Source organism: Dermacentor variabilis, chromosome 11, assembly GCF_050947875.1.
Source record: "Dermacentor variabilis isolate Ectoservices chromosome 11, ASM5094787v1, whole genome shotgun sequence".
In the NCBI taxonomy this organism is placed as follows: domain Eukaryota; kingdom Metazoa; phylum Arthropoda; class Arachnida; order Ixodida; family Ixodidae; genus Dermacentor; species Dermacentor variabilis.
The window spans coordinates 34,181,150-34,204,726 of NC_134578.1; the positions used below are offsets into that span (position 1 = coordinate 34,181,150).

General features: G+C 47.5%; 1 protein-coding gene, 1 long non-coding RNA gene and 1 pseudogene across 2 annotated transcripts in view; 2 read left to right on the forward strand and 1 right to left on the reverse strand.

Annotated features, from left to right (window-relative positions):
* LOC142564669 (uncharacterized) overlaps positions 1 to 23,577 on the forward strand; it is an 88,470-nt gene that overhangs the window by 45,960 nt on the left and 18,933 nt on the right. The window lies entirely within an intron of this gene.
* On the reverse strand, positions 1,895 to 12,024 carry LOC142564688 (cofilin/actin-depolymerizing factor homolog). The gene is made up of 3 exons (XM_075675813.1): positions 11,853 to 12,024; positions 7,208 to 7,470; positions 1,895 to 2,282 (listed from the first exon to the last, which is right to left on the reverse strand). The coding sequence occupies exons 1-3, from the start codon at positions 11,853 to 11,855 to the stop codon at positions 2,129 to 2,131; spliced, it is 420 nt and encodes a 139-aa protein (XP_075531928.1). The 5' UTR covers positions 11,856 to 12,024; the 3' UTR covers positions 1,895 to 2,128.
* On the forward strand, positions 14,065 to 14,236 carry LOC142565082 (U2 spliceosomal RNA; annotated as a pseudogene).

A 23,577-nucleotide genomic window follows, 5' to 3' on the forward strand; every position in this document is an offset into this window, starting at 1 on the left:
CTGTCAGGCCGAGTCCTTCAGCCACATCGCGGGCGTTCTGGACTAGCCCGTAATTGGTCAGAGTGATTCACTGTGTAGCATTTGCCGCCACCATTCTTGTTCCTTGTCACAGTCTGTGGAGACCGCGGGGCACTGCCAAAGCATGTGGTCAAGAGTAATGATGCCATTGCACTCATTGCAATGCCACTGCATTGCAATAAGTACGATTGGTCGCCTGTTTTTTTAAGACAAAAATGAGAAACTGTTTTCGCCTATGGGAAAATGGCGTCTGAGAAGCCAGCCCTGGCAGAGACTTGTGTCGCGGCCTGCCGGCAGCAGCAGGTGGGCGCTGCTGTCACGTAGGCGGCAGATTTAAAGATGCCGTTTCGTCTGCTGAGCGAAATGCGATCGTTCTGCAAAATTTGAGCTAGAACAGTGCAGCGGTGAGTGCAAAATATTTTTTTTGAACGCGCGCGCAGCCAAATATTCGGGACCCTGTACGTAGACAGCACGATGCGATGTCAGCCTTCCTTATCTGTCGTTGTCCGCCGGCGCTAAACTGTTATCAAAGTTGGAATCGGATGGTTTACCATGTGCCGTAATTTATGACGCTGAAAGCTAGTGCGCCTCCCGTAGCGACGACGTCTATGCGCGTGATCAGTGTTTCTCCGACAGGAGAAACGACAGGATCGCCAGCACGCTAGTCACCTGCGCTGCGCAGGTGTGGAGGTGTCTTACAATACGAGAACAAGGAATCTTGACGAACGAACGCATAGCTGGGTGACCTTGTTATATACAGTCTCTGACATGTGGATACATCTCCGAACGGCGCAGTGTTCATCAATAGTACAGATAGCATAGAGCTAAAACGAGGTACGGATAGAAGGAGATACTATTCTGTGGGCGGGGCTACAAGAGTGCATATTTGGGCAAGGATCCATATTGCTGCACGTTGAAAACCAACGCGACGCACACGCGACAGTCAAGACACAGCGCTGAACTTTCAAGTAAACGTTTTATTAGGAACACTGCTAATTTACTTTCGGTTGACGGGCGCCGCCATTGTGGATTCTTATGGGAAGAATTTCTGTATAGTGACGTCAAATTCGCATGGTCATGCAGCACTGAATGCATCTGCACAACCATTATTCATGCGAATGAATTGACCGCAGCATGGTGCATTCATGGTTAAAGTTACAAAAAGCCCTGATATTATAGCAGCTAGCACATGATGGCGGCGCTTGCAACGCTTCTGTAGAACAGCTTAGCAAAAGTAAGAAACCCCTAGGATTTTCTTTAAAAAATGATGCTACGAAACATCGCTGATCAGACACAGTTCATCTTAATTCATGTGCATGAAGAATGTGCTAAACTAGAATCAACGACGATATTTTTTCTATAGCTAATGGAATAAAAAAATGTCAAAGGAAGAAATTGCAATGGGAATTAAGGTGAGGGGTCGTTACATTTGCACACGAGTGTACGCAAACCTTGAACTGTTATATCAGGAAGGAATAAAAAAAAAAAGAAACTACGAGAACGTGAAGCAAGGCGGCTGTCCGCGATTACGCGAGGAGCGCGGCTTCTTAAGTTCGTATTCAGTTTGTTGATGTTCTTCCTGAGCCACTGTTCGCTTGCTTCGTGTATTCGTCTTGTCGACTAAGAGCGGGCACATTTTAATAGAAGTATATTGAATAATTATGGAGTGCTACACTATCGCGGGCATTAGAGACGCGGTCAACTTAGGGTCTACTAACTAACGCGTTATTTCCTTGCCGCTTTCGCCAAGCTGTGTAGTATCGGCATGGTCATGGCTTGTCTAATACGCTTAGAGTGAGGCCCGTACCATCTTTGGCGAACGGATAACTAGGGGCGAACGATAGTGGTCTCGAATTTACTTGCGAGAGATGTCCCACTAAGGATAATGTCAAGTACAATATACACAACACCTTGACCGTATATGTATTTCGGCTGTGTGGTGCAGCCTAGCTGCGTGGCACTTTTTCAGCCACTACGAAAGCTTTATTTCATCCCTCAGGGCGTTGTAACTTACGACAAAACAAATGAACATCTCTAAACAGCCTGTACTCAGCCTCGCGGTTGCAAGCAAAGCAGTCCGTATACTTTTGACAAATGCCGTACACGTCCCCTACTTGCGCACGAGAGAGTCTATCGCAGCCTGACTGGCATCTTCGACGCTGGACGCATCGAGCTGCTCAGAGATACCAACGAGGCTTCTTCGTAGAGCATCGCGGGAGCTCGTGTACAGCATCTGCTGCCTGATGTTGGCTTGCTTCGGGCACCTGCGCAAGGAAAAGAACGCCTTCAATTTCCCAGAACTGCGCGAACATGCGGTACACTGCGCATCACAGATCGCGAAATGAAGTGGTGCCCTCTCTCGCAACGTTTCCATCGTGACTCGTCGTTGGACTACAACGCCGTCCTAGTACGTCCGTGCGAAACGCCGGACGAACAGAACCGTGCCACTAGGGCTCTTCAATGATGGGTGAGCGAGGAAGAGTACAAGAGGAGGCAGCATGACGTCTGCCAGCCAGTCTCGGCAAGGTAACTTGCTCTGACGACGCTTTTCCCTCCCTCTATGGCGCATCTGTGCGTTGACCGTTGGGAAATAAGCCACGCACATGGTGGTACCCGCCACGCAACAACAAACGTCATCTGTCTTGCTCGCATATCCTTTCTTTAACTTTTTCCATAGGGTTTCATACAATAATTACTAGAGGGGACAAGAACGGTTGTACGTACAAGCATGGGAATTATGGGAAGTGCATGGATTTGCTTAAACTTCGCCTTTTTTGGCTTCCAACGGCTTTGGGACTTTTGTCGGGCTGTTGTGCTGATGGAACCGGATGAAATGCCGACCATTGCACCTACGTACTGCTCTTTAATGAACTTTTTTTTGGTGGCAACTTGGGTCGCTGGCTATTTGCCGCTCTTCGATGAACCTCCCTTGCGCCAAAATTTTATGCGGCACTTTTCAGTCAACATCTTTGACGCCAACTTGGGTTGCAGCGCATGTGCTGCCTTTGATGATCATACAAAACATGTCAACAGTCATCACTCAATCATCAAATCTATTTCTAATAGTATTAAAGTCGCCAATTATCTATCTATCTATCTATCTATCTATCTATCTATCTATCTATATATATATATATATATATAGACGATGGATGCACTGCCAACATGGGTGACGACGATATTGATCTTGTCGCCCAATGGGTGCGCGGCAGTCAATTAACGCGCGACATCCCTTATTAATCGGTAACTGCATATGGCTCTAGCCAATCTATTAGATAATTACTATTAACCGGATGCCCAGAGTTTGAAGCGGAGCTTCGGAACAGCTAGGCGTTATTTAAGAATATATGTGAATATGAAGAACAGTGAAGGAATATGTCAAGTAGCCCCGAAACGTACGTTAGCTGCCATAAACAGATTTTTTTTTAAATACAAATAACAGTTTTTGTCTCTTTCGCCCGTCTACGTGGTTAATGGTGATGGCTGGGCTCTCGCCGATACAAAAATTGGAGGACGCTTAAGCTTCGCCTTCAAGAGTGGAACGCGACAGCGTTCCCGTCGACCCGCCAAGGGGTGTAAGACAATGGGCTACGGCGCAGCGACTACGCGCCCCGCATCGGACGCGGTGAGCGTCGAGCAACGCAGCGTTCGGCGCGACAACGAAATGTGCGCCTGAGCAAGCGACGCACGCCTGAGCCTTAGAAACAGTTCGTTTCTAAGGCAACACCGCGTTCACTAGAGGCGCTTTTGTACCGCTTTGAAGCATCGAACTCGTGGCTCAGTTTTTTTTTATTTTTTTTTATTTTTTTTTTAAATAAAGAAAAAAAAAACTCGTGGCTCAGTGGTAACGTCTCCGTCTCACACTCCGGAGACCCTGGTTCGATTCCCACCCGGCTCATCTTGGAAGTTGCTTTTTATTTATGAAGCGCCTGCCGTGATTTATCGCTCACGGCCAACGCCGCGGACGCCGACGACACCGGCTTTTCTGCGACACGAGCTCCTTAACGCTATCGCGTTAAAATGCGCTTCCTGTCCGTGCGCCTGCGTCGCCGGGCGCCAACTACTGCAGCTCCTTGATGACGCACGTGGTGCTGCGCGAAAGCTTTGTAGCGTTTGAAGGCTCGGTTGCAGGGTTGCCAGACCGCTCCAGCCACAGGTAGCCAAACTGGCCTCCGCAGTAGCCCAAATGTAGCCAAAACAGCTTTGTCTTTTTGTGAAGTCATTTCTTGAGCATATTGAATTAGTTTTCGGCAAGAATACCTACATATTAGTTTTTCCACGCATGACCACGCATAACCTCCGCGCGCATCGTCAAGGAGGCCATGCGGCACGGAAAACAGTGCAGAAACGCAGGCAAATTCATGATAAGGCAAATGCGGTCTTCATTGCAAATGCACTGTTTTATTTTTTCCAGAGCTCCCCCAAAAAATCACGAAAAAGATAACACACAAATAGCACCGCGCAATAAACACGCTAAGCGATGGCATGCATTCAGGCGTTCAGTATTATTACTTACAGCTCATGATAATTTCGCTTAACGCCACACAATGCACTAAACGAAAAACTACAAAAAATTTCGAGACACAGTCTAACACAGTAGATGACGGTTGGCACAAAATCTAATGCGATATATAGACATAAAGAAGTGTGCTATGATTAAGCATCACGAGCTTATTGCGAATTGGAACTGCTTGGTCCGTACAAAATGTCAGAGCTGAAACGGGACGAAAATTCTTGGCCTGGTTTAAAATCCTTGCAGCAGCCTCCGTTCACGGCCAGGCCAAACTTCACGTGGAGGAGCACTACCAATGTTTCGTTCGAAATTATATTTCGAAGGTCGGTTTTGATGAGCGAGACCTGGCTGAACACTCGTTCGACGGTGGCATTTGATACGGGTAGTGATAGCAAAGACAGGAGGAGAGTTTGGAGTTGTGTAGGGAACGCATGGCTGTGGTGGCTGTGGGGCAACGGAAGAGGATATATTCTACGTTGGCGTTGGAGCAGGGGCAATTTGGGCAGGAAGGGTCCGAGCGCATTGCCACGTAGGCATGAATTCTAGAAGAGTAGTAGTAGCTTAGCGCAAATAAAACCACGGACACAAGGAAGCTTCTCCTTGTCTGTCTTCCTTGTGTCCGTGGTTTTATTTGCGCTAAGCTACTACTTCAAATATGCCACGTAGGCGCCATGCGGCAGGCAGAACATTCGGCAAATTTCGGTTAGGTTAAGCCCGGCGTTGTATACCTCCGTCCTGGCGCCTAGGTCACCCGCGGCGCACCGTCAACGGGAGCTAAAAGCATCGCGTGCGTAAAACGTAGGACACCGAAAGATCGTACGTGGAGACAGCAATAGTCTAGGCTCGCTGGCACGCGCCCGCGCGCCAGTAGCGTTATTTCGCGGGTGGAGACGTGTTTCCTGAGGCCAGCTTTCTCAATTAAAATTATCAAAAGGCCGCGATCCTTGACCTTTTGACATGCATATGTGTTCTCTAACACAGAACTTGCAAATTTGGTTTTGTAGCAGACGCGCTCAATTTCTTTAACCTGCTGACTTCTGCATTTTGATTCCAGCGTGCTTATCATTTGTGCTTAACTATTTTTAATTTTTTTTTTACACAGGAAAAAGATGTAGCCCAATTTGGCTGTGAATAGCCCAATCTGGCAACCCTGCTCAGGTGCTAGAGATAGTAGTTTTAGCCTGTCCGGTATTCGCAGAGCTAGTGTATTCCACTTCGCCGCTGGTCAGGTAGCACATTTTAAAAAAGGCAACGTGTTCGCGAGCACGCCGCTGCCGAAAAGTTACACCAGTAGCGGAGTAGAATGCATTCGGTTCCTGCACTGGTAGCCGCGTGTTCGTCTGGTTGAGATCTGCGCGACCAGACGGCGCCAGCAATCCAGCCTCTCACGTTTTTACGCTCGAGCCATCCAGCGCCGCTAGCCTCACACGTGCAGTTATCTGATGTGTACACCTTTATACTATATGTACATAGTGTAGACCGAAAAAGCGTAGATCGACATCACGGTGTAAGAATAGGCCATTCTTACACCGTGATCGACATGTACGATTTTTTTTTTTTTGCACGACCGCACGCGTGCGGTGCGGTTGGCGGCGTCGGGCAACTCGAGCGTAAAAAATCACCCGGCAATCCGCCAAATCTGCCTGCGTGTACCGGAATTAAGGACACTGCTACTGCGGTGGAGTGCTCGGAAGGAAAGCCTGCTTCTTCTGCTACCGCCCTCTCTCTCTGCGGCGGCGATGAGGGAGAGTTCCAACGAAAGGGGAGCGCGTGCGTTCGCGCCACTGGAGACAGAACACGTGGTGAATCGGCTTACATCTACATCCACGAAACTAACGCTACAGATGTGTTGGTTTATACAATGGCTTTTAGCTGCGGCTTTGCGCAATGAAACACGCGCTACCTAAAGATGCTCACTGAAAGCAGTGGACACCTTCAAGCGCATCATTCTTTTAATAAAGCGAACAGTGGCGTAGCTAGGTCGTCTGGCACCCGGGGCCCTTAGCTCTTCTGTCACCCCCCCCCCCCCCCCAGGTGTAGTCGAGGAAGGCGAGGATATCGACAATTTTCGGGTGTCTTAAGAAGTATATGACAACCCCCCCCCCCACGACTGGCCCCATGCACCCAGGGCCCACGCCCCCCCCCCCCACCCCTGTTGCTACGCCACTGAAAGCGAACAGCTTTCCGGAAACGTTATTCGCTTACATCGACAAACGCGTTTTATTTTATTTCTCTTTGCATGAGTGTACTTGTAGAGAATGAGATGCTGCCCAAGACACTCGTATGCATCCTTTTCGTCGTTCAGGTATAATTTTATATACTGAGTGCTACGTAAACAGGAGGGCCAGGTGTACATAACTTTTCCAGCTAAGCCTGCCGGCTGATTTCCTCTCAAATTTCGCAGAGAGTTAGTACATTGCAGTGTGCTCAGTTTAACATACCACGTTTACGAGGATTACTTGCCCGCTTTGTTCACAACAAAGACGAAGTGGGCATCGTCTGCGGCGACGGCACTAAAAAAAAAAGCGAGAGAGAGAGAACCGAATTTGCTTGCATCGGAGCGGTGGCGCCATCTGTCACCGCTATGATTGGACGCGCCTTTGGCCACGCGGCATTTGAGTGTAAATTCACGGGGCTATTAGCTCGCAGATATAGGCTCATGCATGGCGTTCTCACCAGGTAATGAAGACTGCAGCTTCCCTGGCGATCCCGCTGTCGGCTGTGTAGGCGTAGTCGAATACGAACCAGCGGCATTCGTCCACGTAGCTCTGTCGCACCTTCTCCAGAAAGTCCGCATAGGTGGCCGAGCGTTCCCCCGTAGCCTCCACATCAATGACTTGTGCGTCCTTTAAGTGGTAGACGATGTAACGGTGCTTCTTGTCCTCTTTCAAAGCCTTGTACACCGCCTTGGCCTCATCGGACACTCGCACGCCAGCAGACTGCACCGAGAAGAGACGGCTCGTGAAAGACCTAGAGCGTAGTCAGGCCTATTACTTCAAGTGCGACTTGCCTCGTTTTCTCTTTTTTTTTTTGCTTTCTCGGGTGATATTCATATTACGCTCCCATTTACCAGCTAACAAGAAAGCTGACATATATAGTTGTTTAGATGTGTTGGGAGGCCAGGGGGTGCATTCAAAAAGTTTCACCATATGTTGAATTCCGAGATGTTTGCATTTTGAGCAGCCAATCAGAGCGGCCGTGTCAGCCCTGATGGTCTATCAGAACTGATTAATGACGCATTTGACGGTTGTGCAGATGGCAATTGTCTGGAATAGCACTTTAGACAACAAAACTTCAATGGTGCGCTGAAAGCATAAACAGCACTATATCGCTCAACAAAGGCCAACGGCAACCAAATTCTGGACCGTGTAAAAAGCCTATGTTTAAGATATTCCAGATATAAAGGGGACCTCTCTGCAATATTTTACGTCGGAAAGGTGAGTGAAAGTGACACGAAAAGGTCGCCGTAATATTCGACTTCGATACCAAAACTTAAAAAGAACAAGCCTTCGCGATTACTGCAAGGTCGATCCAAATAGGACACGAAGCTTCGGGCGAAAAGCGGTTCAGTACAAATTGTAGCCGACATCAGCAAAGGTGGTTATGGAAGTAGCGATTGAAGCACGACTATGTTTCGGGGGAACAAACATTGGGAAACAAAAAGAAATAAAGTTTTTTTGAATTCAAGCGAGACACAGATTCATTCAATGAAAATAAAATTCCTGGTTAAGTTTATACGTGACGAATTAAGAAAATACAAGTTTCTTTGATTTTATTATTATCATTAATAAATACATTTCAGCGCCCATCGTTACAGGGGGCGTTGACGCCGCTATGACTCGCAATGCAATGCACCTCTTGAAGTGTGCAGAAAGGCGCGCTCGTAAAGTTCACCTGTTGAAATACGCCCCTCTAAGACGTCGTGCTTTTTTTGATTGTCTCGAAGTATGTCTGAATTTGGTGGCGCGGGTAGCTTCATCGCTTCTTAGACTTCAGTCAAAAGTATCGAGTTATGACCGTCAGATAATTGTGTGTAGTTGTTATCGTGCGACTGCGCTGGACGACGGGCTTGGCATCCGACGATAGGATCAGCACTCTACACCTAAAGCTTTCGTCGGCTTACAAAGAAAATATGTTCTGTGCAGGGGTGCGGTTTCGACAACCGTACGGCTGGCGTTTTCCTGCATCGCTTTCCGCGCTGAAAGCTCGAAACGCCCATCAAGTCGAATGGAGGGGCATTTGAATACATAGCTCTGAAGGCTGGCCAACAGAACACATTTCGCGCCTTCGAAAACAAGATGACGCAACTTCTGTTTTTAACGGATATGGCATCACATTATTTTGTTTTCCGCCGAAGTGATCCTTCCAAATGCGGATGGGGCTAATCCCCATGAACCGCCGATGAACCGCCATGTTTTGAACGTATGGGTTCCTACGGAAGCTTCGCTACCAGGTATATTTACCTTGATTGCTGCTCGCCGGAAGTGACGCATGAAGTAGAACGCGCGGTTCCTCGGCGTGACGTTTCAGATTGGAGACTCCAACTAAATCGCCCTCTAGTGGCGGCGCCGAGAAACAGCTCATCCAGGTTCAAGCGTGACGCGAAAGAGCGCCTCCTGTCACGGCATGCGCTCAATGTGTCGTAGTTCTCAAATCGTCGGGATGCCGCCGCGCACCAAGCCCGGAAACGCAAAGAAATACGGATGTCGAAAGACCGGTGAACCATTATGCGTGTCATCGCGGTGGAAAGACGGCAATGCATGACGTCACCTTTTGCGCTAAAGAAGCTAACGATGCGCATCGGAGAGCGACTTTGATAACTTTTCATTTGGGAAAGATAACGACGGATGCTATACCGGTTTGTTCGAAACACTTCACTCGGGTCTTACTTATTCCCAGTGAGCAGAACGCTGCTTTCAATAAAGTGCTGGCATTTCAAAATCGCGGAGTGTGCTTTGTTTAGGTAGGCGCTTTGAATAATTAGTGATGTACGTTGAAGCACCATTTTGTTTTATTCCTTCACAGCTTTCTGCCCCAGCATTAGTGGTAATAATGCTTTAAGCATCGGGTACCTTAATCATCGGGTGGTACTAATGCTTTAAGCATATTCTCGTTAATGCACTTTTGTCTACAGGCACGGTAGCAGCAATGATAACTGCCTCAGAAGATCTGAAGTTGATATGACATGTTATGCCGCCAGGCGACATCGTTTTCATAGCATGCTTTAGTGTTGCGGTGCAAGCAGATCAACTGACAACTGAAAGCTTGGAATGAGAAAACAGCAAGAAATTTGGAAGACAACGGCAAGCAGCGCTCGGTCCAGCTTTCGAGCGTTCGACCTGCGCAAAGCGCCGATACTGTGCTTTACGGCACTGTGCACATGCGTAAATTCCATTGCAGTTGGTTCAGGATCGTTTCCAAGTCACGCATTTACGCTAACGCAAGTGACTGATCCCATAAGACAACCTTCGCTAGATTTTGGAAACCCGTTGGATGAAACTCAGCTTGAGGCCGATTGGTTGTTTTCAGTACTCGGCATTTCACTTAGGTTTGAGAATTTCTGCGGGGCCCCGGTGTCTGCCGTGTTCGTACGCCCTACCTGGAACACTGATCACTGCAGGCCTAAACAATTAGGCACCAGCCATCGCACGCAGACGACCTTATCATATATACGTATCAGCTAACCATAAAAATAAAGGTGCGACCCGACTCACAAACGGAACTCTCAGTTGTTGATATCCCAAGACACACTGAGCAGGTATAACGTTACAGTCTTTAGCCTCGGCGCAGAATATCCGTATTTATCTTGTGAAAGCAAGATAGACGGCACTGCCTATATATTGCGAGATGCTATATGCGATATGCTGCAACACGAGTCTCAGTGCGGAGCTGCCTATGAAGATCGAAAACAGTCGACTGTCGCACCAGCTGCCAGTGAAGCGACAACGCGAACAAGTGCTTCCATTTTTAGGAGCCTGGCCCGCTACAACAAATACTTTCCTTTCTTTTTTAAACACTCGGCTCGCTTGAAAGGTTCTTTGCGATTTAAAAAAAAAGTTAAATCTAATGCGGCTCGCTGGGCACTGGAAACCTGATTCATTCCGATGGACACTGAAAATTAATATCTCGGAAACGGTGCTGTCCAGCGAATTCGTTCCAAGCGGATACGGGGCGCCAACTCAGCGGCTGTAATTCGTAGATTGACATATGTGGTGTAGAGTAATTAAGTGAAAAGTTTATTAGCACAACTGCGTTAGTTATTCAATTTAACATTCATTTCTCGTAGAAGCAATGGCCGCCTCATCGAATAAGTTAGATCAGGGGTTAGAATGGTGCTATCTGCCATGAGCAACCCTTAAAAAAATTGGTGCAGCTAAAAAAAAAAAGACCATGTATAAGCTATCACACCTAGGAAGCACGTCTGACAACGAACGAAATGTTACCATCGGTAAATTTGTAGCGCATCAGTGGCATAGTCCCAGGGGCTGGCACAACGGGAACGGACCCCCCCCCCCCCCTCCTTCCGAAAAAAAGAAAAAGCTTTCCCGGCTACGGCACTGCAGCAGATTACCGCATGACCCACGCAGCTGATACGGAACCGTCGCAGGACTAAGCTATTTACCATATTCGTCCATTGTAATAAACCGCAGAGCGCACGAAAGACGAAGAACACAGGCAGAGTTAACAAAGAAGTGCTGACTCGCAAATCATGATACTCTTGAAAAAAAAAACATTTATCTGCAATGAGCATGTGCGGAGCAGTAATATGTTTTGAGACTTCACAAGGAGCAACTGTGTTTTTTTTAGAACTGTTTGCGACGCTCGGTAGCCCTGAAAGAGGACACTGGTACAAGTAGTGTCAGGAAGACAATACCAAGCGGGCAGGATGTGCTGCTTCGCATCATAATTTACAGCCAGTGACGAGAAAGTAGAAGCGGGCAACAAGATACACGTAACGGCGGTGCTTGCGTAGCGGACGAAAGCAGGAAAGGAAGGTCAGGGACGAGGATCCCTGTCCTTCCTTTCCCACCTTCGTGCGCTACGCAAACACCGCCATTAGGAACCACGACCAACTCGCTCAAGCCTCTACCCTGAAAAAGATCATGTAAGGCCTGCTTGATGAAAATGGCCTGCCCAGGTGGACAGTGGGGCATCTACCTCCACACTTTTTTTCCCATAAATATTACCGTACGCTTTCAGACTAGGCTTCTCGTGAACGGTGCTTTGCCAAGGAGACAATTGTCACGATTTAGACAGATGCTGATGCGTTCTCTTGCTGTGTCCATCGAGGGGTTACACTCGAGAAGACTGTGCTGCTTACCATGGTGCGGTTGAAGCTTGCCTGATCGAAAGGTGCGGCACGTGACAAAAGTTTCCGGCTGTTCCGCGCCCGCTGTTTGTCTCGTGAGCTCGACGTGAAGTGCCACGGGGTCGGCGTGGTTAAGTATATATACCCCGACGAGAGCGGGCATTCCACCAACTGCTTCTGCGAGTGTGTTCACGTGGGCGGCGTCGCCGCGTCTTGTTGGCTTTGCCCAAAGATACCTGGATAAGTTGCGTTTTCGCATGCCTGCACGTCCGCCGCTGCGACTGTCGCGTTTCGAAGATGTAAAGAGGACATCAGCGCCAGCCGGCGCGCCTCTTTTGCACAGTTGTCTCGTGATCGCTGGGAGAATGGCGATGCTAGGCGCGCGCAGCAATGGTGACCTCGCATACGCAAGCGTGCAGCGCGTCTTCTTTTCTTTTTTTGGAATATTTTGCCGCAGCGTGGTGTGGCGGCAAGAAAGAGGAAAGACGTCTGAACTTGTGGTGGTGTCGACAACGCGCGCGCACGCACGCACGCAAATTACACCGAGCCTCTTGTTAAGCGGAGTTGCTGGCTACAGAAGATTACTGCTACTAGACTACTAGAAGAGAAAAACGATGGCGAAACTTCGATATTAAAAAGAAATTGTAGATTCCCGCCACGCGCTGTGGCGAGGCATTCGTTTGTGTCCCTGCAAAGAACATGGTTCTTGTTTAGTGAGCCATTGCAAGTATAGAGCACAGGACCAAGTGGCAAGTCGGACACATTTTTACCTAAAAGCGGCTCGCTCAACACAAATATGGGGCGCTTGACCACGCATGACTACGATGGCACGAAGGCGATAAAATGACGACGCTGACGTGACGATAGCGGGGTGACGACGATATGTCGATTACAACGGCATGACGATGACTCAGTGACGACGATGTTACTATCATGAGATGACGGCACAAAAATTAGTGACAGAATGAGGACGATAGAACGGCACGGCAAACGACAATGGGAAGTCGACGATGAAAGACCCATGGCGGCATAACGACGACTATATGACCACGACGGCATATGACTGAGACAGAATGAGGACGATGGAATTGTCACGACGGCATGGCGACAACACAATGACGAGGGCATGACGTCAGTGAGACGATGACGCTAGAATGACGACGGTATGAGAGTTATATGTCGACGATAGAATGATGATGATGGTATGCCGACAGCATGACGACGCTAGTGTGACGTCACTGGAATAACTACGACCGAATGAGGACGATGGAATTGTCACGACGGCATGACGACGACACAATGACGAGGGCATGACGTCAGTGAGACGATGAGGCTAGAATGACGATGGTATGAGAGTTATATGTCGATGATGGAATGATGGTGATGGTATGACGACAGCACGTTGACGCTAGTGTGACGTAACTGGAATAACTACGACAGAATGAGGACGATGGAATTATCACGACGCCATCGGCCATACCATGCTGAATACGCCAGTTCTCGTCCGAATTATCACGACGATATGATGAGATGATGACCACGTAATTACAATGATATTACAAATGGATGACACCGCCAGAATGACTGCGACATAATGATGACGATGGAACTATCCCGACGGGATGACGACGGTATGACTACGAATGCACGACGACGACGCAATGGCGACTACGGCATGATGATGACAGCGTGATGACAACTCAACGACGACAGAGTAGAGTGAGGACGGCTACGCGATCGCGACGGCATGACAACGAAAAAAGAATGATCACAACCGAATATATACAGATGTATATATATATTCGTCGAGATACCTACCGACCCAACAGCAGCAACCACGCGCCAACCCTAGGAGGGTAGGCAAAGGAAGCATTGCTTTAGGATTGCCGGCAATGCGCCAGCGCTGGTACGTGATTGTCATCATGCATTTGATAGTATTCCTTTGTCGCATTTGGATGGTGATAACGAAGTATAACAACTTGTCAAAACTTTCTTTGAAAACGCATGAGCCATTCCACGTTGTGAAGGTGGATGGCATGACCAGCGAAGCTGTTTAGCACACGACCCAGAGGTGACACACAATTTTGAAGAACGGCACGAACTCTCCGTGATTGTTTATATATATTCGCGTGGTTAACGGGACCGCCGCTCCGAGGAGCAGGGGGAAACGAGACACGCGTGAAATTTCGACGGGACCACCACCACCACGGACGAACGTATGCACATGGCCGCCACGCGGGTCACTGTTCTTAACAGCTTAATATCTGACACGGGTCCTGTTTGGACCAAAGATATTAAACATATTTTTTGCAAGTTGGCAGAGTGCTGGAAGCCTGTTTCACCTCCACCGCGGGCCGGCCCGGTATTGCACTATCTCCGGGATCGGGCCACGGTTTTTTTTTTTTTGCACACGCGCAACACAAAATACGCGGAACCCTTGCCATAAACAGCTTCGCTGTAATACACGGTACAAGGTACGATTTTAAGACCTACGGTACGTGTTTTGTCGCCAGACCTCTGATGACCGAACACCGCACGCTTTACGATTGTATCTTGCACCAAGTTTTCTAAATCCTTTTTTTTTCTGTAACCAACTTGGCTAACGTACGTTAGCTGACACACACACACACACACACACACACACACACACACACACACACACACACACACACACACACACACACACACACACACACACACACACACACACACACACACATATATATATATACATATACACGCACACGCGCTGTTACGCAAGCAGTCTGGGCGAGGTGCAAGGGGACACGCGCCAGCTTGCAATCCATGCGATCCTGACTTTTTATTGCGATAGCAATTATGCGGACGCCCTTGGCGTATTTGAGCAGTTGCCGTTGGTGAACGCCAATTTAAACTTACATAATACTTTTGACCCTCCTCTCTACTCACCGAGAAAACAAGAGGCCGCTATGTGGCGCCAGCTACGAGCCAACATCTATGGACACCTCGCCGTCCTCTACAAGTTCCATCCCGCCGCATGTGCTCTCAGCCCACGGAATACCCCTCATCACGTGAGCCTGCTAATCCCATCGAACCCTCTAGCTCTTCCGTTCCATCCCCCTCACCGGAGACGCTGCCCTGCTCGCTCTCAGACGACCAACGTCGCCTGGTTGAGCGGGCCAAGGCCAAGTGTCTGGCTTTGAAATATGTTTTTCGCACTAAGCCGCTGTTCACCTCTTGTTCTGGCACTCGCAGGCAAATGCATATATCTTCGTGTGAATTCCAGCACAGCTTCTTTGGTGGTGTAGTGATAAATCGTTAATAACAATATATATATATATATATATATATATATATATATATATATATATATATATATATATATATATATATATATATATATATATATATATGCGTGTGTGTGTGAAAATTGATGCACGTACAGTCGACCACGAAAACTTACGGACGACGGAATTTCAGAAAACTTTCAATTTCTCAGCAGCCTGTAACAGCAGTCAGTAAAACCTAACATCAGAATATTGTTCACATTACTGGTAGAGGCTGTGAATGCGAATACTGGGCTGCGATGTGAGGCTGTACAGACAGACACACAAACAGACATACGGAAGGACAGACAGACAGACAGACAGACAGACAGACAGACAGACAGACAGACAGACAGACAGACAGACAGACAGACAGACAGACAGGCGGACGGACGGACGGACGGACGGACGGACGGACGGACGGACGGGAATATGCGTGAGGCGGCGGGTGGTTTCTTGTATGAAGCCGCCTCACCAAGCACTCGGCTAGCCGTATCTATATAACTAATCGACAGACAACGGACGGACGGACGGACGGACGGACAGACAGACAGACAGACAGACAGACAGACAGACAGACAGACAGACAGACAGACAGACAAACGGACGGACAGAAAAACGGACGGACGGACGGACAAGTTTATTGAGGTCCAGAGGGACTAGCCGGCAGAGACCCTTTGGGGTCCCCGGCTCACCGCTGGCTGCTCCCATGTCGGAATCGAGCATTCAGCTTATTCTTAGATCTCGTCTTCCGTAAAATTTTGTGGTTGACTGTGCTTCTTACATAACAACATTGAAGTCAATGGTGTGCAGTGCGACGTCGTTGGTTCAACAATCTCCACCATCGAGCACAAAAGTTAGGAATATGAGTGGGGCGGCGGGTGGTTTCTTGTATGAAGCCGCGTCACCAAGCACTGGGATAGCCGTATCTATATAACTAATCGATAAGGAACTCTGCGCGCTGGGAAAAGGGTAACTGACACTATGCTGGTTTCTTCAAAACACTTCGCTCGGCACGACTGATTTCTTCCCGTGGGGTAGACTATTCCTTTCTTTTTCTATATTTGAGATATCACGCGGGCTTTCCAAATCGCGCGATGTAATTTCGTTTAGGTAGGCGCTTTAATAAATTATAATGATGTACGCTTAAGATTAATTTGCCTTTTTAAATTTTGTTTTCTGCCACTGTGTTAGTGTTACTAATGCTTTAACTTGCAGGAATGTTCTCGCTAATGAACTTTCGTCCGCAGCCGCGGTTGCAACGTACAATAACTGCCTCGGAAGTTATGAAGTAGATCATGGCATTCGTTAAACCGCCAGGCGACATATCGTTTTAACAAGATCGACGCTTTCGCACTGCGGTATAAGCAGAAGATCATGTTTTCTCACTTAGCGTGGTGAGTTTTCAGTTAATTTGCTCACAAAAAAATTCAGGCCAAGAGCAATCGTTCCAGCTTTCAAGCGTTTGACCTGCGCATCGCCCCGTCACATAGTTTGCTTTCAAACACCGTGCAGCGCTGCTAAATTCTGTTAGAATTGGTTCATCCCGTTTAGAAATACAAACGGCTTCACTCAAAATCAACCTTGGTTATATTTCGGAAACCTGTTGGAAGAAAGGCGATTTGGTCCGACTCGTTGTCATTCACGTTTGGCGTTCACGCGTTTCACGGGGGTTTGAGGACCCGCTTCAGGACCACTAAGGTCTGCTGTGTTTGTGAGCCCGGGCCCTACTTCAACCGCTGCGTGCTGCGAACACGAATAATCGTCAGTCATGGAAACGCACACGACTAATGACACAGGCAACCGAAAGAAAGAGAAAGGTGGGCCATGACTCACGGGACACCTGTATATAGCAACTCTCAAACGGAGTGACTCTAGCTACTCACAAACGGAACTCTCATTTTATTTGACCCCAAGCGACACTGACCACGCGACTTGACAGTTCTTAGCCTCGTTTTATCAGCTTCTGACAGGACTATACACGTTACTCCCTATATATATTGTGGGAAGCTATATGTGATATACCGCAACATTAGTCGTTGCTGCGCGGAGTTATATATATGAAGGTCAAAGACAGTTACGTATCTTCCCCTCAGCAGTGGAGCCACGTCACGCCCAAGTGCTAGCACTATACACCTCTCGGAGAGGCCTGCTACGCGCAAGCACTATGGTAGGGTACAACTTAAAAAGAAAACAGCAGTTGGCAACCAAGGCACACAAACCGCGCGGGGTTGTGTTAGTCTGCCAGCCTCTCACAGACGCAAACACAAACGTCGTCATGCGACATATTCAAAATGGCGTCGTACTTGATTCCTCCGGAGCTTCTGCTGTTCTTGGAGAGTCTTTTCATCGACAGAAGCGATGATGTGTGCAACAGACATGGACAAAGTGGATGGAGTCTGAGCATTTCACTCTTCAAAAGTCCGCGGTACAGTTCATTTCATTGCTGTGCCCGTTTTACTCATGAAACTTCACTGTCAACTGAAGTGAAACTTGACAATAAATAGTTGCAGCGGAGCAAGCGTTTTATTCCAGTTCAACAAAGAATTATGCTTTCACCATTTCACTATAATACACGAGTGGAAACGTATAAGATTATGCGCTAATAATTTTATTTTTGTGGTTACCACCTTATTTGGGTAACAGGAGAAGTTTGAAGTACGAACTATTTGCAGCCTCGCGAAGGAACAATGGCTAGCACTTATGAGGGCGTAGGCGGGGCTTCACTGCAGACTTAAGTTGTATCCGACTATAGCCTCCTTTAACATCCGGCTCGTTTGAAAGTCTCTTCGCCTTCGCAATAAAGAGATGTGATATGGCTCGCCGAGCAAGCCGGAGGTTTGCGCGCAGAATAACTATTTTCGCTGTTTCACTGCTGAAATGCTGAATTGAGATCGACCAATATAAGGTGACCGGCAGCAAGTACGAGTATGAATCGGAAAGTATTTGCCCGTATTATTTTTAGCCAAATTACGGCTGTGAGTGCGAAGTCAACATATCCATTCCCAGCGGTGGACCTTTCTTGGACCGACCTGACCTTATCTACCGGTAGCTCCGCGTCGCGGCGCTGCTATCAGTGGTTGAACGAGGTGCCTGAATGTTTCTCCATCGCCGCAGCAGCGGCGATGGAGAAACATTCAGGCATTTCGTTCAACCACTAATGGCAGCGTCCACGGCGTACGTTTCACACGTCCACGGCGTACGAGAAATGAAGTGGGATTCGTTTTCTATGGAGCAAGGGACGAACGCCCGTCGAAATCCACGGGGAAGTGCAGCCCGCGTAGGGAGAAAGGTGTCTCGCTTTGATAAGTGTGAGGTGGTGGTGTTGTGGGTTCGCAACAGGTTGAAACCTTGTTCGAAACCAACCGTCAGTCTAACTTGGGTCACTTCTTATGTGGCCCTGGATATGCACCGCTCTCTAATGCCAAAAAGAAAGGAGTTCTTTAAAATTTCTCCTGTGCATGGCCAAATCAAACTTGCGTCATATATGTCATCATCATCATCATCACCGCCACCACCACCACCACCACCATCATCATCATCATAATCATCATAATCATCAGTCTATTTATGTCCACTGCAGGACGAAGGCCTCTCCCTGCGATCTCCACTTACCCCTGTCCTGCGTCAACCGATTCCAACAAGCACTCGCAAATTTCCTAATTTCGTCGCACCAGCTTGTCTTCTGCCGTCCTCTACTGCGCTTCCCTTCTCTTGGTACCCATTCTGCCACCCTAATGGTCCAACGGTTATCTAATCTAATCTATCTAGTATGTTGTAAGCACTATTAAAGTAGTTGTTCGTTTTCATATGTACGCGGCGATCCTTTACGGAAGGGAACGCGCGAGCGCGTGGCCCGTGCTCTGCGGAGGTATAGAGTTACTCGATATGCTACCACGGTAACTCAGTGCGGAGGCTGCTTAGAGCACGCAGCAAGTGGCAGCAAAAAGGGAACACGCCCGCTTGTGACGGCATCTACTGGCAGCCAGAATAACCAGACAGGGCTTAAAGGGAAAGCGCCTGCTGGACTCCCTCCAAACGCTAGACGGATGATCTGGCCCCTGCAGCCCAGCGTCTGCATAGCAAACCGTGCTCGGTACGCTAGCGCACTGTATAAACGTGGAAGTGCAAACACATGTCCGCTGTTAGGTACTCCCAGCGTATTATATATATATATATATATATTGCAGCATGCAGCTCTGGCTCGCCGCTTCCCCGCGTAGCGTGGATAAGCCTCACCCGATTCGTTTAGGAGAGAGCGATGCATCGAGGTCAAGCTTTGGCTGTGTTAATTAAGCATAATTCGCCGCTAGTTAATTATGCTGTTATTTTATAGAGGCGGCGTTCGCTTCATTACTTGATTAATTCTACGCAATTAAATGGATGGTGGATACATTTGCATGTCATCAATTAAGAATTAAAATTACTTAATTATGTCGAACTAATCTCACGTACCCTTCAGGGCTAACCTCTATCATGTAACCACTATCATGTACTGTACATTGTGCGATTTCTCAACCACCCCTGGACGCGGCGTGCAATAGAGCAGCAGTGGAAAAGTCGAGGAAAAAGGCAAAGGAAGCTTTGCTTTAAAAAAAGCTTTTGGCAGTTTGCACTGCAAAATAATTTACACCCTAAAAAGTAAAAAAGGGTGTAAATGTGTCTATAATTCCCACCCTTAGGGTGTCCGTTTTATAGATACCCAGGTAGCACAAAAGAGATACGTAACGTTTTCGTAGCGTTTATCCAAGACGATAAAAACGGGTTAAAGAAGACACGAATGAGAGAGCTTCGGCGGGAAAACGTCGGGTATTTCTGCTAATGTCCGGCTTAATTACTTTCTTGAGACGATCTAGAACAGGTCTGCAAGACGTATTCGAAAAGCTGGTCTAGAAATAGGATTGGGAAAGACACAAGTAATCCCTTTGCCAAAACTATTCGTAACCAATTTCTAAACGTTTTTAGGACGTTATCAAAAAGCTGGTCTAGAAGCGGTCTTGAAAGGTTTACGATCATCTGAAGCTAATTTTCGCGGGTGACGGGCGCGATCAGACATCGTTGTTCAAAACACGCGTTTAGTTTCGCCTCCCGCGACTGGCCTATGCCACGCAGACGTCGTCAGCCGCACCCGTTGGCACGGCCTAGGCCGATCACGTGAGGTGAAACTGATCGGGCGTTTCGAACAACGATCTCCAATCGCGCCCCAGATGAGTAGAAGCGTCGGTGTTGACTGTAAGAACCATGGCGCAGTGCCAAGCACTGTTCCCCGCATGGCCGGCTCATCGTCTGCCAAGTCGCACGAAAATGAGCCTGTTAGGAATAATAAATCCTTAATACCGCCTTTAGTAAGCTACGATGCTTACAACCACAATGGGAACGACCTCCTGCAAAGAACAAATGGCCACGTCTTGGCAGGTGGCCAGACCAAGCCCTCCATGCCAAGAGTGCATGAAATGAGAACATTGTGACAAAGCAAGAACACTTTATTAAAATGTAATGCTTATGCAAGGTTCGAACAAACTGTGTGAGAAATGCAAATAGAAATAAAAGTACATCAACAATGACAAAAGTCGCAGAAAGGATTCGTAATGAACTCGAAAGTGAACATTCACTAGCACATAAACAAAATTCCAAGTACACATACAAAAATGAACAGAAAAACCTGGAGTGTACTAAAGTGTCTAATTTATCATAGTAAAGCGCGCGTGCTATTAGATGGACTAGAGTTACGCAGAAGTGACATCGGAGCGAATGGAAGAAGTAGACTGAAAAATGCAAGAGTATGAATTGGATGGTAACTGCCTCCAAGCAATGTTACTAGTCATCTAGAAGCTTGAAAAGAGCACAAAAAGAAATACCACCGCATACCATCATAAAACAATCCTGTGACAGAAATAAAAAGGAAATGGAACAATGCAAAATTGGAAATATTGCCTTTAGGATATATCAAAGAAGGTAATGGCGAGAAAAATAACCATACAACAAAAAAGCAATAAAGTGAAATTAGTACAGAATACTTAAACGGGGGATTCAGTGTAACAAGTGAACACTACTGTAGTACAGCGAACGATGAGACAGTAATGCTGCACCTTGCCACTCCAGAACGTGAGAAATGAATATGCAAGCCTCATATTAGAAACTTGCATAAACATGGAAATAAAATGGAATGCACTGGAAGCTGCATTTGTGTAACAAAGGAAGCAATGGTCATAATAAATAGTAAGTGTTTTATCTAAAAAGCCCTTTACAAGAGGCAAAGTTGTACCTCTCTGGCAAAAATAAAGTTGCAACGAATAATTTGCAAACCAGCAAATACATTAATTAGCACACTGACATGTCACACTTTGCGCACATCTCCAGTCTCCTAAAGTAAAAAAAGCACTCTGAATGAGAAAAACGTTTAACACATGTAGCCCAGAGCAAATTCTTTGCCAGTTCACTCACACTTTCACATCCAAAAACATTTGCCACAAAGTCCAGGCACAGTTCCACTGATGTTTACCACTTCACCCCCACTTTCACGTCCAAAAATATTTGGCACACAGTCCAGGCAGAGCTTCATAGATAAACAGCTTGAGAGCACCCTATTGATTATTGTGCAGTCCCGCTGCTGGAAATAGAACTGCCGCACATGCTGGTAGTGGTTTCAATCTAGACACACTTGCTGCCCTGGACAGGTATGCTCAGATATCTGCACTGGTGCTCCATTTTGTCGAAGTAGACACATTGATGCACTACGCTGGTAATTGAAATGTTTTGAATGCACAAGTATTGGCTTCACCAGAGAGACTTGCCCACATGCCACCACTGGCATATATATGCACTTGCTCTTCACTCAGTAGCATTGAACTTAAAGTGTTCCCTATGTGGGAGCCATGTGTAAAGCCGGTGTCACACGACCACTCTCGATCGCGATCAAGCCCGATCCGGATCGAAATTATCAATGCTACTGGCTCACTCTCGTAGCTTGCGCAGAGGAGCCATCACGACCGAGAAATTCGATTTGTAACGGACTGGATAGCGGCTAAAAGAGCCCCGTGTGAAACCGGTATCAAATAATGCACAGACGTACGCTAGGAAAATGTGTTGCACAAGGACAAAGAACTGCGACATGCCCTGTTGTGCGAAGCGCGCGAACAGAACACATGTATATATATATTAAAAAAAAACTGCGAGAGCGCTTCGCGAACTCCATGCGCACACATGGCACCCGCACGAACTCGGCAGGCCGCCGTAAAGCGCGAAGGGCGCACAGCGTACATTCCGACACATGTCCCAAACTGCAAACAATCGTACTACCTAAAGCATACAAGTTATTTTATACCAAGGGCATACTCGACTCACGTATGCAGTATGCACAAGCGAGTTATGCAGCGTACATGCTGTATCCATTCGCCAAATAGTAAAATTGATAACAAGCACAAAGCTACAAGGGACTCAATACATTACTACCATTTGAGGCGTCAAATAAAATCGAATTTGGCAGTTTCATATATTGGACAGAATATATGGACACATGTGGTACCCGGTAATACCATGAAATACCCATCACGTGGGTAAAGGGGGCGAAAACGCAATCGAGAACCTGAAGCGCAAACGATAAAAGCACGGTATGGTGCACGCAAAATTCTGTGAGTGCGCTGTAGCGCGAGGGAAGAAAATAGGGCGAGCACTTGACCTCACCTTTTGGGAGACCGCACTAGTAGTGAATCATTAAAAAAAAGCCTGTTTGAACCAGTTCCCTTGTCTGCAACACTCTTGCTAAACGGGAGACTAAAATACCACGATGATGGCTCTATTGCGGAGATCGGCAAGGTGCGCACAGACAGAAATTTTGCCGCCTTTCTTCGCATTCTGCAAAATGCTTTCTTGTTAGGATCACGCATAGCGGCCGACCCCGACGCTAGGGACACACAGGCACGATTTCGTCCCTCTAACTTTCGTCCTTATACTGCCCTTAACGCCTTAATTACAGCGTCAGTGAAAAGGCGCCTCACATAACATGACAATGAACTTGAAGAGCTGATTAGTGCCCTCCACTCCGCGCCCTCCAATTGAAAACACTACTGATTTCCAAATTAAACTACACAAACAGATCGCACAACCCAAACTAATCACAGAACGTCGTTTTCTTGACGGCAAAACCCTGCAACACTTACATGACAAAGGGCAGCGGCAGCACATTCAGAACAGCCGCTATCATACCACAGCGCAATGCAAGTGCGATAACGTTATTATTATGCTCAAACAGATCGCACAACCCAAACTAATCACAGAATGTCGTTTTCTTGACAGCAAAGCACTGCAACACTTACATGACAAAGGGCAGCGGCAGCACATTCAGAACAGTCGCAAACAGACCATAGTGCCATGCGAGTGCGATAACGTAACTATGCCCGGCTTCACGAATAACGTGGCCGCCTTGATCACAT